At 42.3% G+C, this 19,731-nt stretch overlaps 1 protein-coding gene across 1 annotated transcript in view; it reads right to left on the bottom strand.

Annotated features, from left to right (window-relative positions):
• sypl2b (synaptophysin-like 2b) overlaps positions 1-19,258 on the bottom strand; it is a 34,975-nt gene extending 15,717 nt beyond the window's left edge. Inside the window, exons 1-3 of the mRNA XM_020512309.2 lie at positions 18,915-19,258; positions 18,730-18,801; positions 2,675-2,793 (exon numbers count right to left, since the gene is read on the bottom strand). Coding sequence (XP_020367898.1) covers positions 2,675-2,793; positions 18,730-18,801; positions 18,915-18,935 — 212 coding nt within the window. The 5' untranslated portion in view covers positions 18,936-19,258. The remainder of the gene's footprint in view (positions 1-2,674; positions 2,794-18,729; positions 18,802-18,914) is intronic.
• Between the last annotated feature and the right edge of the window lie 473 nt (positions 19,259-19,731).

The raw sequence follows: 19,731 nt of genomic DNA, 5'->3' as shown, positions 1-19,731 counted from the left end.
GACAAAAGACAGATTGGGAATGAGACACAAGTAGTTTAAATTTCTGTGTGGAACATTCCAGATGTGCCACATTTTATGGGGACAGATTGCAGAGATTGTTTTGTTGAGTTGTCAGGCAAATGGAACAGCACAAGAGAGCATGCACTTAAGTAATTCTTTCAGCTAGTAACAGAGTTTGAATTTCTTTTATAAAGTTATTATTCTCCACTGAGATCACAGTCAAATATAAAGTTGGCTTAGGGGAAAGGGGGCATCGCACAAGACCAAAGATAACTAAATAAATCCATGAAGGTGGGAAGGCTAGTTGACAGTGGTTAAGAAAGGTCACAAAGTGCATAGCTTCATTAATAGCCTCAGCTGGGACACTGGTGCAGAATTCTGTGCACCACACCTTAGGAAGGATTTCAATAGAAGATAGGAGACAAATGTAGAGTGAACACAAAATGCAATGCAGGGCTTATACTGGGGATGAGAGACTTCAGTTCTGTTAAGAGATGAGAGAAAGTGACATTGCGGTATTGAAATATTTAAGGATTCCAATCGTTCCTTCTCGCAGTCTTCTCTGGCAAATAGTCAGAGGTCATAGACTTAAAACAATTAAAACAAATAGAAAAGAAAATAAGTAAACTTTTCAGTTGATAAGCAAGAAACCTCAGGCCCCCTCAAGTTTGTGTTGATTACCACCATTGAGATGTATACAGCCAGCACAGTAATTACATTTGCACAGGTCAGTAAATTGAGGAAAAATCAATCATCTAGAAGAGCAAAACTGGTTGCAACTGGTTTTGACAGGTTGAGGAGGTGGATTCAAGATTTGCAAAATATCTTTCAAGTTTAAAAAAAACCGTTACATAGCTATAGGTAGAAGGAAAAATGCTGAATCATTCCAAGTAAGGTAAATGAAGTGGGGAAGATGTAGAAGTAGAAAATCACATGCTGGAACTGAAGCAAATAGAATCCCAATTCACTCTGCGTTATGAACCAGCCTTTAGTGGAGCTAATTGACCCCAGGTCACAGAGGTAACTACAAATAAATTCCATAATCACTATAACACGTAACACTTCAATTACAAACCACACCAGCTGGCCTTCGTGACAACAATCCCACATCAATTCAAATCCCACTCCATAGACTTGAGCACAAAGTCCAGGCTGACATTCTTGCAGTGCAGAACTGAGGGAGTGCTGCAGTCTTGGGTCCCATCCATCAAACAAGGTAATGAACCACTTAGTATGCTTAGTTTTTCCCTTTTTATATCCAAACATGCTCTTATATAACTGAATGCTTCTTTTTCTACCACTACCAAATCATCAGTAAACCACCCATGTTCTCCAGTTGATTAATTTACACGCAAAGCCCATTAAGGGCAAAATGTGTGTTTTATTGATAATACTGGTCCCTCACGCATCCCCTCTTCTCCCTCATCCACCATTGCCAACTGGACCTTGAACTGATTAGACCAAGCCCCTGGGATTCCCTTGGAAACATTGTGGAGGTGATAATCCCTGCAAAAAGAGTTTGCAGATGTAGCAAGGCGGGGAGGGAGTGAGATGGTGCATCATAGGATGTGCAGAGACCGGAGATTCTATCACTGAAAGTACAGAGATGTGGGAAAGGCAGGGAATGGCCTGGCCAAAGATGATAGAATGGGGAGGCATGCTGGCTCAGTGGTTAGCACTGCTGCCTCACAGGACCAGGGACCTGGGTTCGATTTCACTGTTGGGCACTGGTGTGTGGAGTTTGCACATTCTCCCCATGTCTACGTGGGTTTCCTCCAGGTGCTCTGGTTTCCTCCGACAGTCCGAAGATGTGCAGGCTAGGTGGATTGGCCGTGTTAAATTGCCCATGGTGTCCAGGGATGTGTAGATTAGGTGGATTAGCCATAGGAAATGTGGGATTATAGGGATAGGGCAGATAGGCGATTCTGGGTGGGATGCACTTTGGAGGGCTGCCGTGGACTTGTTGGGCCAAATGGCCTGTTTCCACACTGTGGGGAATCTATGAGGTTGTTGACTTGCTCGCTGAGCTGGCTTGTTTTCGTTCAGACGTTTCGTCACCGTGCTAGGTAACATCATCAGCGAGGCCTCCGATGAAGCGATGTTATTCTACTCCACTTGGAATTTATACTGTTTGGTCAGTTATGGCGAGTTGTGTCATTTCTGGTTTTGATCTGTATGGGTTTGTATACGGGGTCCAATTCTACTGTTTGTTGATTGCATAACGGGTTGAGAACCATGCCTCTAGGAATTCCCGTGCGTGTATGTTTAGCTTGGGCTACTATGGTTACGTTGTCCCAGTTAAACATATACAAATCCATACAGAACAAAATTGGAAATGACAGTACTCACCGTAATGGACCGGACTGTATAAATTCCAAGTGGAGTAGAACAACATCGCTTCATCGGAAGCCTCACTGATGATGTTACCTAGCATGGTGACGAAACGTCTGAATGAAAACAAGCCAGCTCAGTGAGCGAGTCAACAACCTCACCCACAACCTGAGCTACAGATCTTTGCTAAAACTTTTAAAAAAAAAAAAAAAAAAAAAAATCTATGAATCTACGACTGTTCAGAGAAAGACAACATGAGGTCAAGGGAGGGATTATGAAGATAGCAATGCAGCAAACTTCACAAAGAGATTTGGTTGAACTGCACTGATCCAGTGGCACTTACCTGAAAGGATAACCAAAATGGACAGAGATCAGATCTTTCTGGCCATCTTGACACTTAACAGAAGCCACACTAGTCCCCGTGTAACCTCCACAGGTGGCAAAGGCAAATATAGCAAAAACCTGCAGAGACAGAACAAACTGAATAAAGACAGGAATGACTTAGAATTTATAGAAACATTCAGCCCAGCTACTCTATGTTCCACATGAGAGTCCTCCCTTTTCATAACTTCCTATTCCTTTCTTCCTCGTGTTTATCCACTTTCACTTTAAAATGTATCGACATAAGCTGCAACAAGTTCCGCATTCTCAACTCTCTGGGTAAAGAGATTCTCCTGAACTTCCCATTGGATTCATCTTTTTTTGAAATGGTCCCTGGTACGGATTTCCCAACAAGTGGAAACATTCTGTCTATGGTGACCCCACTAAACACTTTAAATTTTAAAAGGCCTGTATCAGGTTACCCACTTAGAATTCATTTCCTTTCCGTACATCTCTATGACCTGTCGGTCCAACTCATCCATGCCAACCAGATATCCTATACAAATCTAGTCCCATTTTCCAGCATTTGGCCCATATCCCTCTAAACCCTTCCTATTTATCTACCCATCTAGATGCCGTTTACATGTTGTAATTGTACAAGGCTCCACCACTGCCTCTGGCAGCTCATGCCATACACGCACCACCCACTGCGTGAAAAAGTTGTCCCTCAGGTCCCTATTACATCTTTCCCCTCTGACCTGAAACTTTGCCCTCTAGATTAGGACTCCCCTACCCTGGGGATAAGAGTTGTCAATTTGCCCCATCCATGCCCCCTCATGATTTTATAAACCTCTATAAGGTCACCCCTCAGCCTCTGGCGCTCCAGGGAAAATAGCCCCAGCCTATTCAGCCTCTCCCTATAGCTCAAACCCTCCAACCCTGGCAACATCCTTGTAAATCTTTTCTGAACTCATTCAAGTTTCACAACATCCTTCCTATAGCAGGGAGACCAGAATTGCATGGAATACCCCAAAAGTGGCCAAACCAATGTCCTGTACAGCCCCAACATGACTTCCCACTTCCTATATTCAATGCACTGACCAATAAAGGCAAGCGTACCAAACAACTTCTTCACTATCTTATCTATCTGCGACTCCACTTTCAAGGAACTATGAAGCTGCACTCAAGGTCCCTTTGTTCAGGAACACTCCCCAGGACCTTACCATTAGGCAAATCAGGGCAGGACTGAAATGTCTTTTCAAAATGCAGCACCTTACATTTATCTAAATTAAACTCCATTTGCCAATCTTTGGCCCATTGGCCCATCTGATCAAGATCCTGTTGTACTGAGGTAACCTTCTTCACTGTCCACTACACCTCCAATTTTAGTGTCATCTGCAAACTTACTAACCATGCCTCCTATATTCACATCCAAATTATTTATATAAATGACAAAAAGTGGTGGACCCAGCACCGATTCTTACAGCTGGTCACAGGCCTCCAGTCTGAAAAACAACCCTCCACCACCGCCCTCTGTCTCCTACCTTTGAGCCAGTTCTGTATCCAAATGGCTAGTTCTCCCTGTATTCCTCCCTGTGATTGAACCTTGCTAACCAGTCACCATCCCTTTAAACTGAACAGAGCCCTAGGCTGGTCAATCTTTCCTGAAAGGTTGAGTTTCTTAATTTCTGTCTCAAATTCGAGAATGTTTTCTCCAGGACTTTATATTCTTACAATGGAAACCAGATCTATGCACAGTGCTCCAAGTGTGGTTTTTAAAGACAGAGAGAAATTCTTTGAATTGTAAGTACTTTTCCTGAACACTGAAAGTGCTTACAGTCAATAATGCACTTTGAAGGGTAGCCAATGTTGTAACATAGGAAGTACAGCTGCTCATTTGTGCACAGCAAACTCCCGCAAACAGTAATCCAATAACCAGATATTTTCTTTGCGTGATGCTGATTAAGGAATCAGTGTTGGCTTGTACATCAGCAGTAACACCCTTACTCTTTATCACAATAGTGCCTTGGGATCTTTTACATTCGCTGGCAGAGGCAGGCATTGGGCCTTAGTTTAACCACTCATCTTAAAGAAGGCACCTCCACAATGAAATGCTCCCTCGACATCTCACTGGAGTCAGTCTTGAAGTTTTATACTCAAGCGCAGGAGTGGGACTTGAACTTGATGACTCGGTGCTACCAACTGATCCACTGACTCCCCATAACCAGGATGCATGGAGACCAGAACTGAGAAATGATCTTGTCACTTGGAAAATATATGGCAAAAACCACCCATTTATCAGTGCGGTATATGTTGTGGTCATGTTCACAAAAATATCTGCGATGCCTTAGGTAGATTCACTGCCACAAATCCTTCTTATATGTAATCAGAGTTAATGAAAGCAAGTGGGAAAGGATGTCCGCACAAAGTCTTCAGCGGAAGAGAGAGGCTCAATCTGGATAAGCAGTAAGGGCTTATCGTGTAGTACTTAATAGCCATTTACATTACATCCGAAATATATGATTAGTCTCAAGAAACTATCGGCTCAACCGAAGAGTACATTTATATTTCTGTTAGCTAACAATTTTGTCAATGATGGTCCCTTTAAGGATGAACAAGCACATGCTCCAGAAATATAGAGCAGCTAATTCTCCCTAGAGCAAATATTTAAGAACATAAAAACAAGGAGCAGGAGGAGGCCATTCAGCCCCTCAAGTCTGTTCTGCCATTTGATAGGATCACGGCTGATCACACCTCAGCCTCAACGCCACTTTCCAAAACCCTTCAACTTATTACTAATTAAACATCTGACTGAGTAAATTTCAGGAGGAGATAGTCAATGTCCCAGCATCCACCGCTCTTTGAGGGAAGTAAATTCCAGATTCACAACCCTTTGAGAGAAGTAATTCCTCCTCAACTCTGTTTTAAATCCACTACCCCAATCCTAAACCTATGACCTCTTGTTCTAGATTGACCCACAAGGGGAAACATCCTCTCTACATTTACCTTGTCGATCCCCTTTAGCATCTTATATTCCTCAATTAGATCTCCTCCCGTTCTTCTATACTCCAAAGAGTACTGGCCTAAACTGCTCCATCTCTGTTCGTAAGACAAAGTCCTCATTGCCAGAATCAGTCTGAAACTACATCCCTCCTCGAGTAGGGGGATCAAAACCATATGCAGTACTCCAGGTGCAGTCTCACTAATGCCTTGTACTGTTGCAGCAACACTTCCATATTTTTATGCTTTGTTCCTTTAGCAATAAATACCAAAAATTCCATTTAAGGGCTGGTTTTCCCCAGAAAAGGGAGGTGGGTACGAAGGATAGAGAGCAGACTGGAGCTTGTATTGATCTTAGAAATGCAAGTAAATAAATAATAATTGTGGAAGGCAGACAGATTCCTGCCTTAGTAAATGGATAGTCAGTAACCTAACATCAGCTACATTGATCCGAGCACTTGCAACTGAATGCCGCTGCTTGGAGACTGGAACTGAAATGGTTAATTCTTCCCTAGAACAGTCCCTTATATCCTGATGGGCAAAGTTCATCCCGTAATGTCAGTTAACTCTTTCGCATGCTGACTGCATTATACAACTGGTTGATTGAAACATTGAATTACAAAGCGATAGGGTCAGAGGGCAGTAAGCAGATGTAGTACAGACCAGGTTATTACTCTGATTCAGTGCCTGCCAGCAAATCTTCCCACAACAAAGCAGAGTCACTCTTAAACAGATAATAACTGTAAAATCATTTACTGTGAAGTGTTTACACGACAACACAACCGGCTCACAGTGCAGACCAGAACCTAAACAATTCTGAATGAGCAGCTTCCAATGTCTGTCTCCTCCTCTTGACACTGGGATAAAGGGAATGGGAAGGAGACAAAGTTAGACAGCAGGGGGGTGCAGTTTGTAAGGTAGACAGGGAGTGGGGAGGAGTGAGGAGGATGGAGGAAACAGAGAGGCAGAGAGAGAGGAAGGTCAAGAGAGACACAGAAGTGTAACAGTCAGACAAAAGGAGATCGGGTATTTTAAACAAAGTTAATAGGCTGGTTATACTATCAGGGATTTCCAAATCTCAGAATTAAGCTTAAAGAATTCAGTGAGTTTGTTCTTACCCAGGATGTGGAGGGTAAATCCATAGACAGTATAAACACTGAGCACTGATTAATGCTTTTCACTGCCCCCTCACAGCAGCAAGTAAGAAAACAATACACTGGTGTCTCACACACAGACCCCAAGCTAAATTTACACAAACATTTCACACCAGGAAAAAAGGATTCTGGAAAGCCCAAACCATCAACCAGTGAGAGCAATTTGTACAAGAGAGAACAGTGACAAACATGAGATGATGTGTTTTTGTAGGAAGAACGCAGAGTAACACAGTCTAAAATAAAGGGTTCTCTCGAAAGGCTGAGGAGGGGCAGAGACCTGGGCATGCACAAGTCATTAAAGGTGGTAGGATAGGTGAACAGAACTGCTAATAAAGCTGACACTATCCTGGGCTTCATTAGTAAAGGCATGATTCCAAGGGCAAGGAGGTTATGTTGAACCTGGTAAAACACACCAGTTCGATCTCAATTTCAGTATTGTGTACAGTTCTGTATTTTACACCTCAGGAAGAATGTGAACGCATTGGACACAGTGCAAAAGACATTTACAAAATTGGAGACAACAAGGTGCAGGGCTGGATGAACACAGCAGGCCAAGCAGCATCATAGGAGCAGAGAGGCTGACGTTTCGGGCCTAGACCCTTCATCAGAAAAGGGGGAGGGGAAGGGGGTTTTGAAATAAATAGGGAGAGAGTGGGAGGCGGATAGAAGAGGGATAGAGGAGAGGATAGGTGGAGAGGAAACAAACAGGTCGAAGAGGCGGGGATGGGGCCAGGAAAGGTGAGTGTAGGTAGGGAGTTAGGAAGGGGATAGGTCAGTTCAGGGAGGACGGACAGGTCAAGGGGGCGGGATGAGGTTGGTCGGTAGGAGATGGAGGTGCGGCTTGAGGTGGGAGGAGGGGATAGGTGGGAGGAAGAACAGGTTAGGGAGGCAGGGACGAGTTGGACTGGTTTTGGGATGCGGTGGGGGGAGGGGAGATTTTGAAACTTGTGAAATCCACATTGATACCATTGGGCTGCAGGGCTCCCAAGCGGAATATGAGTTGCTGTTCCTGCAACCTTCGGGTGGCATCGTTGTGGCACTGCAGGAGGCCTAGGATGGACATGTCGTCTGAGGAATGGGAGGGGGAGTTGAAATGGTTCGCGACTGGGAGGTGCAGTTGTTTGTTGCGAACCGAGCGTAGGTGTTCTGCAAAGCGGTCCCCGAGTCTCCGCTTGGTTTCCCCGATGTAGAGGAAGCCACACCGGGTACAGCGGATGCAGTATAGCCCTCCTTTCCTCGAATAAAGATGTTACATTAGCTATTTTTCAATCTGCTGGGAATCTTCTAGAATCTAAGGAACTGTGGGAGACTGGAACTAATCAATGCCTCTACTGTCTCTGCAGAAACTTCCTTTAAGACCCTAAGATTCAGGTTATTTGGTCCTGGGAACCTGATGACGGAGACTGTTTGATGTTCATCTCTCCTATTCGCTCTTGATTTAAGTGTCTTTGGGAAGTTTTCTAAGTCTCCAATAGTGAAGTCAGATAAAATACCAGTTCAAAGCTTCTGCCATTTCTTTGGTTTTTCATTATCAATTCCCTCGATTCACTATCTAGAAAACCAACACTAGCATTAGTTAAATCTTTTCCCACTTCAATATTTGTAGAAACTCTTTCTTATATTTCCATCTAGCTTTCCCTTATACTCTAATTCCTCCCTTTTTGTAAAAGGAATTTTAACCATTTTTCACTGCTTGATTTTATTGGAAGATACAAGATGCTGAGGAGCCTGACAGGGTGGTTGTTGAAGATGCTTCCATTAGTGGGGCAGTCTCAAACAGGGTAAAAGGGACACTCATTTAACACTGCGATACAAAGGAATTTCTTCTCCCAGAGGGGAGTCAATACCTGGAATTCTGTACCCCAGAGTGCTGTGGAACCTAAATAATTGAAAGCATTTAAAGAGGAGGTAAATAGAATTTTGAAATATCAGGGAGTTGAGGCCAAGAGGAGCTGGCGATAAAGGAGACAGGAGGACTGGAGCAGATCAGCGTGATCTTATTGAATGGTGGGGAAGGCTCAAGAGACTGAATAATTTACTCCTGCTCCTATTATCTCTAAGCTGCCAGTAAACACAGCAGATTAATACCATTGCAATTTGTTCCTACCCTAACTTCCCTATTTAGCCACAGATGGTGTACCCTTCTCAAATACAACTTTGAGTTGAATAAATCTTTGCTGAGAATTATTAGATACCTCCTTAAAAGGTAGGGCAGTAGAGTTAGTGACAAACCTTATAACCTTGTTTCCCTGTAAACTTTAGTTAGCTCTACCTTACAATTGCCTTTATTCAGCTTTAAAATAGTAGTTTTTGACCCACATTTCTCTCCAAGCTAAATGTGAAATGTGATCATGTCAAGATTCCTTACCATGAGGTTAGGAATGTGTTTCATCCTATTTTACATAACCAGGATCTAGAAAAGACAAATACATTAGTGAAACACGATTTCCATTTCACAAAGCCATGTTCACTCCGTTTGATTACATCGCGGTTTTCCAACCTCCTTAATAATGGCTCTAGAGTGTATTGCTCTAGGAAATTGTCCCAAATACATTGTGTGAATTAATTTTCCAGGGTCTTTCCAGCAATCAGGTTTACCCAATCTATGTGCAGATTAAAATTATTATTGTGGTACCTTTCTTACACACCCATTTATTCCTTCCTGTATACGCGGATGCTACAGTGTAACTGTTTTGTTAGAGACCTGTAAACTAGTCCCACAAGCGACTGCTTACTGTTTCTTTCTTCTACCCAAAGTGATTCTGTAACTTCCTCTTTAAACTAAGGTCACCTCACCTCTGTATTAACGACACCCTTCATTAACAGATCGGGCCCACCTATTCCTAGTTTCCTCTCGTTCTGAAATATCAGATGCCTTTTAGTATTTGGGTTACCCCACACACAGGGAAATTGCTAAACTTTATTTTTATGGAGGTTATAGCAGAGTCACCATAGCTGTGTAAAAAGGAAATGGTGTTTGACTAACTGTTTAGAATTTGAGGAAGTAAAAAAAATCAAAAAAAAAGATGAATAAAGATGAACCTGTAGATATGCACTCAGATTTCCAAATGGCATTTTATAAGATGTTATAGTCCAACAGGTTTATTTGGAATCACAAACTTTTGGAGAACTGCTCCTTCATCAGGTGAAGTGACTGTGAGACTATAACCTGTAGTTGTGAGACTTCTGACTTTATCCTCCCCAGTTCAACACCAGCACCTCCACATCTGGCAACGTGGATAAAGAATTTGTTAGTTAACAGGAAGCACAGAGTAAGAATGGAAGTATCTTTTGCGAGGTGGAAAGCTGTAACCAGCGGAGTGCCACAGGATCAGTGCTGGAGCCTCAACTAACTACAATCTATAACGATGGTTTAGAGGACAGGACCAAATACATGGGAGCTAAGTTTGCTGATGAAACAAAGGTAGGCAAGAAGTAATTTGTCAAGAGGAGATGCAATGCCTGTAAGGGTACACAGACAGGTTCAAAGCGCAGGCAAACATTTGGCAGCTGGACTATAACATGAGAAACTATGAACTTGTCCACTTTGGCAGGTAGAACAAAAAAGCAGCATTGTATTTAAATGGGTTCAGAGATAGTAGGAACTGCAGATTTTTCTGAAGGGTCTAGGCCCGAAACGTCAGCTTTCCTGCTCCTCTGATGCTGCTTGTTCTGCTGTGTTCATCCAGCTCTACACCTGGTTATCTTGTATTTAAATGGAATGTGTTTGCAAAGTTCTGGAATGCAGAGTGATCTGGGTGTTCTTGTATGTGAATCACAAAACATTAGCATTCAGGGATAGCAAGTAATTAGGAAGTCAAATGGAATGTTGCCATTTACTGCAACCAGACTGAAAAATAAAAGTTGGAAAGTTTTAATGCAGCTGCACAGGGTATTGGTGAGAACAGTTCTGGAAAACAGAGTAAAGCTTTTCTCTCCTTATTTGAAAGAAGTCTACACAATTTCTTTAGAAGCAGTTCAGGGAACATTCACTCGACTTATTCCTGCAACGAAGGGCCTATCTAACAAGTTAAGACCATAAGAAATAGGAACAGGAGGCAGTCAATTAGCTCCTCGTATCTACTCCAACATTCAATACAATCATGGCTGATCCAACATTCCTTATGTCCATTTTCGTGTGTTTTTCCCCGTAACACAATTCCCCAACTGATCAGGAAACTATATCTATCTCAGTTTAAATATACACTGGGACTGCCTCCACAGCTCTCTGTGGCAAGGAGTTCCAAAGACTTAGCCCTCAGAAGATATTCCTCCTAGTCTCAGTCTTATTCTAAGACTATGTACTTTGGTCCTAGGCTGTTCAGCTCTGCACCTCTCAGCATTTACCCTGTCAAATCCCTTAAAAATCCTTTACGTTTCAAAGAGATCAACTCTCATTATTCTAAGCTGCAGTGAATAGAGTCCTAACCCATTTACCCTTTGTTCATAAAACAATCCCTCCATACCGGGGACCTTCTCTGAACTGCCTTTAACGAAATTATACCATTCCTTAAATAACAGAACCAAAACTTCTCAGTACTCCAGATGTGGTCTCAGCAGTATTTTGTACACTTGCAGTAAGACTTCCCTACTCTTATACTCTAACCCCCTTGAAATAAGGATCAACATTTGATGACCTTTGCTGATTACCTGCTGCACCTGTGAGATAGCTTTCTGTGTTTTGTGCATAAATTCCCCCAAGTCCCTTTGTGTTACAGCTTTCTGCACTTTTTCCCTCCATTTAAATAATATTCTGTTCTTTTGTTCTCCCTTCCAAAATGAACAACTTCACATTTTTCCACATTATACTCCATTTTCCAACCTTTTGTCCACTTTACCTATCAGTATTTCTCTGTAAACTGTTTCCTTCTCACAACCTGCCTTTCCACCTATTTTTGTACTGTCTGAAAATTTGAGGGAACATTGAGCAGTTTGCACTTTTACCAATTGGAGTTTACAAGAATGAGAGGTGATTTTATATGATACTGAGGAGAGTTGATAGGGTGGATACCATGGTGATGTTTCCTCTTGCGGGTGAGACTGGAACTAGGGAACACAGTTGAAGAATAAGAGGTCTTCCTTTTAAGATGCAGATAACAGGGTTATTAGTATGTGGAATTCTGTTCCCCAGAGACTGAGTCATTAATTCATTGAAAGCTAAGTTGCGTAGATTTTTGGTAGGCAAGGGAGTCAAGACAGGAAAGTAAAGCCGAGACCATAACCAATATTTAAAAGGCATCTGGATGGATTTTTTTTCTTTATTCATTCATGGGGCGAGGGCATCGCTGCCCAGGCAGCATTCATTGCCCATCCCTAATTGCCCAGAGGGCAGTTCAGAGGCAACCACATTACTGTAGGTCTGGAGTCACATGTAGGCCAGACCAGGTAAGGATAGCAGTTTCCTTACCTAAAAAGGACAGGAGTGAACCAGATAGGTTTTTCCTGACAATCGACAATGGATTCTTAATTCCAGATTTTTATTTTTTTTTTAAAAATCGAATTCAAATTCCACCATGTGCTGTGCATCTTTGCAACTCTAAGTTGTGACTTTTCGAAAGTAAACATTTGCATTTGTGTAGAGACTGAAATTAGAGTAGTAATGAATTTAATTCGTAGTTTGTCTTTTAGGGGTGTCAGGACAGATCCCAGTTGAAGGAAAAGACAGTTGTGAATGCACAATCATTTGTTGGAAAGAAACTAGTTATGGCTGTACAACTCTGAGCAAGATATCTTGGTGTAGGAAGCGTGATAACTCTAGAGTTTGGGTCTTTGTAAGGATAGTTCTCTGGTAAAAATCAATAGTGAGAGGTTGAATATTTTCTCTTTGGTGTCTGAAATTAAATTTTTTTTTGTCTTGTGTAATATAGTTCATATTTTTCTTGTTTAATAAACATTTTATTGTGTTAACAATATTTCCAAACTCTTGTGAAAATGTTCAGTAACTGACCTCACAGCTTAAAAAAAACAAAATTGAGGTTTATCAAGCCAAGTTTCAACCCAAGATCTTGTTTTCCCAGTGTTAGCATCTGTTGGAATGTTAACTGTATTAAAAAATCTGTCTAACTCAGCATTGAATATATTCAATGACCCAGCCTCGACTGCACACATGGGAAAATAATGCCATTTAACAAGCTTCTGAGTAGAAAGTCCTCATCTCTATCTTACAAAGTTCCCTTGTTCTCCCTCATTCTGGATTCCTCAACTAGAAACATCCTCTTAGCATCCACCCTGTTAACCCCTCATTCAGAACTGTGTCTTTCAATAAGATCACCTCTCATTCTTCTCAACTCCAGTCAGTACAGGCCAACCTACCCAACCCCCTCCCAAACAACCCGTTCATCCCAGGGATCAGCCTCATGAACATTCTCTGAACTGTTTCCAATGTAAGCATTTGTATTTCTTCTGGAATAACACCGATATACAAAACCTTTTGAAGCATAAAACATTCTTAAATGGCTCAAAAGGGGAGGAAGCATAAAGAATGGCTTACAAGAAAATTCTTAACTGTTTTCCAAATTCTTCTGTAATCTTGCACGTCCCAACTAACTTCCACTAATTCCACAACCCTCTGAGATATACGACGGTCAAGAAGGTACAACAATGCCTCTTCTTCCTCAGGCAGCTCAGGAAATTTGGCATGTCCAGTAGGTCCCTCACCAACTTCTACAGATGCACCATTGAAAGCAAACTGCCCGGGTGCATAACGGCCTGGTATGGCAACTGCTCTGCCCAGGACAGTAAGAAACTAAAGGTGGTGTGCACAGCCCAGACCATCTCAGAAACCAACCTTCCATCCACGGACTCCATTTACACAGCTCGCTGCTACAGAAAGGCGGCCAACATAAGACCCATCGCACCCCGGTAATGATCTCCTACAGCGTCTTCCATCAGGCAGAAGATACGGAGGTTTGAATTAACGCACGAGCAGGTTCAGGAACAGCTTCTTCCTGGCCGTTATCAGACTGATGAATGGACTCTCTAGCCTCAAATAACGCTGAACTTGCTAACATTGATCTCACCTTGCGCACGCCCCGTGCAATATAACCTGTGTGCCTCTGTCTAGGTCTTTTTGATCTGTACATCCTTTACTTACTATGATCTGCCTGTACTGCTTGTAAACAAAGCTTTTCACTGTACTTTGGTACACGTGACAATAAATCAGCTGTCAGCATTCCTCCACTTCTGGACTCTTGACATTCTCGAACATTGTGATTCCATCAATCATAGGCATTTTTCAGCTGTCTGATCTCTAAACCTCTCTGCCTCTTATTCTTTCTCAAAAGATATCTCCTTATAAACTCACTGTGACTGAACCTAGTTCATTCTCTCCTGACACGGCTTGGTATCAAGTATTGTTTTAAGGCACTCTGACATACCTTGGGATGTACTACCATGTTAAGGGTTCTATACAACTCCAAACGGATGTTTTTTGCAGTTCTGAATAGTGAGATAGGGATTACTAGAGTTGAGGGGAAGGTGAGTGTCAAAATGAGAAATCAGCAGGTTTCACATTGCAAACTCATGGCTCAGCTCTCTGCTGTGAATAGCACTCTGTGCCAGTCTCGGCCTGGAACCAAAATCTGCACACACCTACATTCAGTATTGGACTTCACTCTCAGAATGAACAGAGCTGGGAGATGCAGTCCTTAGTCGATGCTTTACTCTTTGCAGCATTCACAGAATGAGGGCATCACTGGCTAAGCAGCATTTATTGCCCATCCCTAATTGCCCAGAGGGCAGTTAGGAGTCAACCACATTGCTTTGTGTCTGGAGTCACATGTAGGCCAGACCAGGTAAGAATGGCAATTTCCTTCCCTAAACGACATTAGCGAACCAGATAGGTTTCCCAGTTGAGTTCCGAGGAAGGGTCACTGGACCTGAAATGTTAACTCTGATATTTTTCTTCACAGATGCTGCCAGACCTGCTGAGCTTTTCCAGCAACTTCTGTTTTCATTCCAGGCTTTTCCAATAATCGACAATAGATTCATGGTCATCACTAGACTCTTAATTCCAGACTTTTTAAAAAAAGTTTAATTCAAATTCCATCATCTGCCGTGGCAGGATTCAAACCCAGTTCCCCAGAACATTGCCAGAGTCTCTGGATTAAAAGTCCAGCAATAATACCACTAAGCTAAACACCTCCATTCTAAGTGTCTTAAGTGTCCTTTTTGCCTTCCTCATCTGCCTGTATAGCACACAAAACAACACTTTTCACTGTATCTCAGTACACGTGACAACAATAAATCAATCATTGGTTATGGTTTGCAGACCAAGAAGGTTTTGTTGTACATGGGATTGGGTGGGGGTGTGGAAAACAGACATTGATTCATGTGGACATTACCAATGCTCACCTGCCCAGTCACTAAGGTTCATCAGTGATTTTTGGATCCCTGTCATATTGTTCTCTCAATAAACTGAGTGCTTTCCCAGCAAGAAGAGTAAATGCAAAAATAAGTTGATCCTCATTTCACATCAGGTTCTTTGCCTATCAATGTAAATTCACTTCTGGTTCCCAATCTTTCTACCAAAGGTAAAAACTTCCCCTTGTCCAAACCTATCATGTTTTTGAGTACCTTACCTAAATCTTTACTTCTGAAATTAGAATAACTCCACCATCTCCAAACTACACACCTCACTGAACTCCCTCATCCTTAAAATCATTCTCAAACTTTTCTGATGTCTTCACACCCTCCCTAAAATGTGACATTCAGTAGTGGACCTGCAAACATATAAACTGGCCTACTCTCACTCCTATTCAGCCCCTTGGGCCCGCTCTGCCATTTGATGAGATCACAGTCGATCTGCCTCATTTTCCCATCTGCTCCTAACTCCCCCCAACTCCCCTGTCAATCGAAAATCTAACAGTGTTAAAGATATTCAATCATTCAATCACCACCATTCCCTCAGGAAGATGACCTTCTGAGAAAAACAATTCCCACCTGCCTCTTAAATGGAAGACTCAAAAGGGAAACATCATCTCAGCATCCAACCTGTCAAGACCCCTTGGGATCTTATATGTTTAAATAAGATCATACAGTCAAAGTTATACAGAACGGAAACAGTCCCTTCGGTCCACCTCATCCATGCCGACTTGATATCCTAAATTAATCTAGTCCCATTTGCCAGCATTTGGTCCATATCCCTGTAAATCCCTCCTATTCATGTACCCATCCAGATGCCTTTTAAATGTTGTAATTGTACCAGCCTCCACCACTTCATCTGGCAGCTCATTCCATACATGCACCTCCCTCTGTGTGGAAAAAGTTGCTCCTTAGGTACTTTTGAAATTTCTCCCCTCTTACCTTAACCCGATGCCCCTCTAGTTTTGGACTCTCCCACTACAGGAAAAAGAAGACATTGGCTATTCACTCTATCCATGCCCCTCATGATTTTATAAACCTCTATAAGATCACCCCTCTCCAACACTCCAGGAAAAACAGCCCCAACTTATTGATCTCCCAACTTTTTCAACTCTGATAGATACAGGCCCAGTCTGCCCACACTTTCAAAGCAAAGAACAAAGACCGAAGAAAATTACGGCACAGGAACAGGACCTTCAGCCCTCCAAACCTGCACCGACATGCTGCCTGTCACAACTAAAACCCCCTACCCTTCCAGGGACTGTATCCCTCTATTCCCAAACTATTCATTTATTTATCAAGACACCCTTTAAAAGTCATTATCGTATCTGCTTCCACTACCTCCCCCAGCAGTGAGTTCCAGGAACCCACCAGCCTCTGTGCAAAAAAACTTTCCTCAAAAGATAACCCTTCGACCTGGCATTCAGTCAAGTGAACCTTCTCTAAACTGCTCCTGATATGATTACATCCTTTCTTAACAATACTTAAGTCTGAATTGTTGATTTAGAAAGGATTCATCATTACTTTGTCAATTTTGTATCTGATATACTTATAAAGCCCAGATTCCATTTCCCTTTTTAATCACTTTCTCAACTATTCCAGCTTCAATGATTTGTGATCACACAAACCCAGGTCACCTTGTTCTGCTCCTTCTTTAGAATAACACTGAAAAGGTGAGACAAACTCAGGCAAATAATAGGATCCTGGTGTGAATTTAGACTCCATCAGGTCTGTGGCAGTTCTTACACTGGAGTACGTTGTAAGAATTGCATTTCTTACCCATTATTCTTGCCAAATAATTATCCAGTTGACTTTAAATGATAACCTGCTCTCTGTACAATTCATTGCCCTACCAATCATCAGCACAAAAACTAAATGCCCCCATCAGTTTTTCAGTACACGGGGCCTTTACATGGCACCTAACCCCGTGCTATCCCTGTCCTGTGGGTGTTGATGATTCAGTGTGGAGGGAGGTTTACTTTCAGTTTAAAAGAGTAGAGAGCTTTTCTCTATATCTAAGCCTGTGCTGTACCTTCACTTGATGAATAAGCTGGTGTCCTGTGACTTCCAACTTTGTGTTGTTCCTGTCCTGGGAGTGTTTGTTGGTAAAGTGTAGAGTGAGCTTTATACTGTATCCAACCCCATGCTGTCCCTGTACTGGCAGTGTTTGATGGAGATAGTGTAGAGGCAGCTTCAATTTACTCTTAAAGAGCAGAGCGGGCCTTACTTTGTAGCTAAATCTCTGCTGTCCCTCTTCTGATGGGAAGTTAGTGGGTGACATTTCTCAGCTTTTCTTTGGGAGGGGTAGGGGAAAGGTTACATGATGTGAAGATATTATGGCTTTAAGAAGTGTACTTTGTTTTATTTTTAAATGAACAAACGTTGAGACAGGGATACTGGAGTAGTCTGTTCCAAAGCCACTAAAGTAAACAACTTCTAAGGCCTTTTTTTGTAAAAAAAAAGTTGGAACAATACAAGCAGCGTGAATGGGTGGGGTCGAGCTCCCACAGAACCAGGGCTTTTTTTTTTTTAAGATTTAGCCTTCAGTAGCAGTAGCTATTTTTCCTCTCTCCATTACAGAGAGAAGTTGGGATTCTCTTCCTGCTGCTAAAATTGCATGTAAGGTAATCTATTTTACTGAATTTGCCTTTGCCTAGGGGGTGTTTTTTTAATTCATTCATTCGTCGGATCAGGGTGTCACTGGCTCGGCCAGCATTTATTGCCCATCCCCCAACTGCCAGACCATTGTTGTGGGTCTGGAGTCACATGTAGGCCAAATAAGGTAAGAATGGCAGTTTCCTTCCCTAAAAGGTCATAAGTGAACCAGATGGGTTATACCCAACAATCAATAATGGTTTCATGGTCAGCATTAGACTCTTAATTTTAGATTTTTATTGAATTCAAATTTCACCATCTGCTATGGCAGGATTTGAATCTGAACTTTACTGCAATCTCTGGATTAACAGTCCAGTGATCATGCCATTTGGCCATTGCCTCTCCCTAACACATTTATGTGCTGTTAGCATATTGAAACCAGTACTGTTTAGTAATTAAATCATCTATTATTCTGTTTTAAGTTTTCCAATAGGCTTAAATTATTCCAATTTCTTCTGTTGCCTTTTAACTACAGCGTATGAATAAAGTGTGTTTTGCTTCTAGCCCGGCAGTTTGACCAATCGAATTCAATGTGGAATAAAACATACTTAAATAAGAAAACAAAACGGGTCCAGCCTATCTTAATATTGGTCCATAACAACAGGGTACACAGTTTTTACTCTCATGGAGTGTGTTTTGTAACTGCACTCTGCCTCTAATCCTGTACCTCTGTATCCAAAGGCATCTTCACATAATTTCTTTACAAACTGGAGGACAACACCAAACTACAAAGCCAGCCCGAACCTCAGTCCTGCTACAGTCAAACAAACTTCACAACAGTAACAAAGGCAGAGAGCGTTCAGCACAAACCTCAATGGTAGAAGGAACAGGAACTGCAGAGAAACCCAGGCCGCCCGCTAGCTCCCACCCGACCACAACTAACAGACAGCAAAAAGCTCATACCCACCCATTGCAACACTTTGATAAATCCCAGCGGCTCTTTCAGAGGATTGATATCCAGTTTAAATGCACGGAATTTCTGAAATTACAAAGAGAAAACATTTCATTTAACAAACAAAGAAATTCGCGGTAAAAATAAATTTAGGATTAAAAAAAAAACTTGTTAAAAACTTTCAGCAGAATGTCTCAGACCTGAAACGGGATCGCTTCCATTCCGCTTGTAAGGGTTAAAGTGATCTTCTTCCTGCTGAGCACTGGGAAAGTTACAGAGCTTCAGGGATACATTCAGGGGTTTGCTTTGAAACGGGGAAATAGTTTCTTAAAACTCTGACAAACAGCAGCATGTGACCAGGACCGGCCAAGTAGTATGTCAGCAACCTCCACTCGCGTTAACAACTCCACACCTCAAAGTCAAGCCGCTTCAAAGCCAGCGATATCAAACACTCAAAGTGCAGAGCAAATAAAACATTCAAAAATATAGCTCCACCCAGAAACCCAACCTGCAAACGTCATGGACACACCTCCCTTTCCTTTGAAAAACTACCATCATCCCCCCGCTACCTCCTCAAACACTAACGTCATCTCCCAGGGATCACTTAAACAGTATGTTAGAATCCACACAGTGGGGAAACTGGCCATTTGGCCCATCAAGTCCACACCAACCCTCTGAAAACCATACTAACTAGACCCACTCCCATTTCTGTAACCCTGCATCTCCTGTGGCTAACCCACCCTAGCCTGCACATCCATGAACACTATGGACAATTTAGCATGGCCAATCCACCCTAACCTGCACATCTTTGGACTGTGGGAGGAAACCAAAGCACTGGAAGAAACCCATGCAGGTGCAGGGAGAATGTGCAAACTCTACACAGACAGGTCTCCCAAGAGAAGAATTGAACCCAGGTCCCTGGTGCTGTAAAACTGCAGTGCTAGCCACTGTGCTGCCCATCATCCCAGAAACCCCCTGTACACACCAACATCGTTCTCTCAAGGACCCCCTGTACAC

The sequence above is a fragment of the Rhincodon typus genome, chromosome 25 (genome assembly GCF_021869965.1).
Source record: "Rhincodon typus isolate 14 chromosome 25, sRhiTyp1.1, whole genome shotgun sequence".
In the NCBI taxonomy this organism is placed as follows: Eukaryota; Metazoa; Chordata; class Chondrichthyes; order Orectolobiformes; family Rhincodontidae; genus Rhincodon; species Rhincodon typus.
This window is presented reverse-complemented; position numbering and strand designations above follow the sequence as displayed.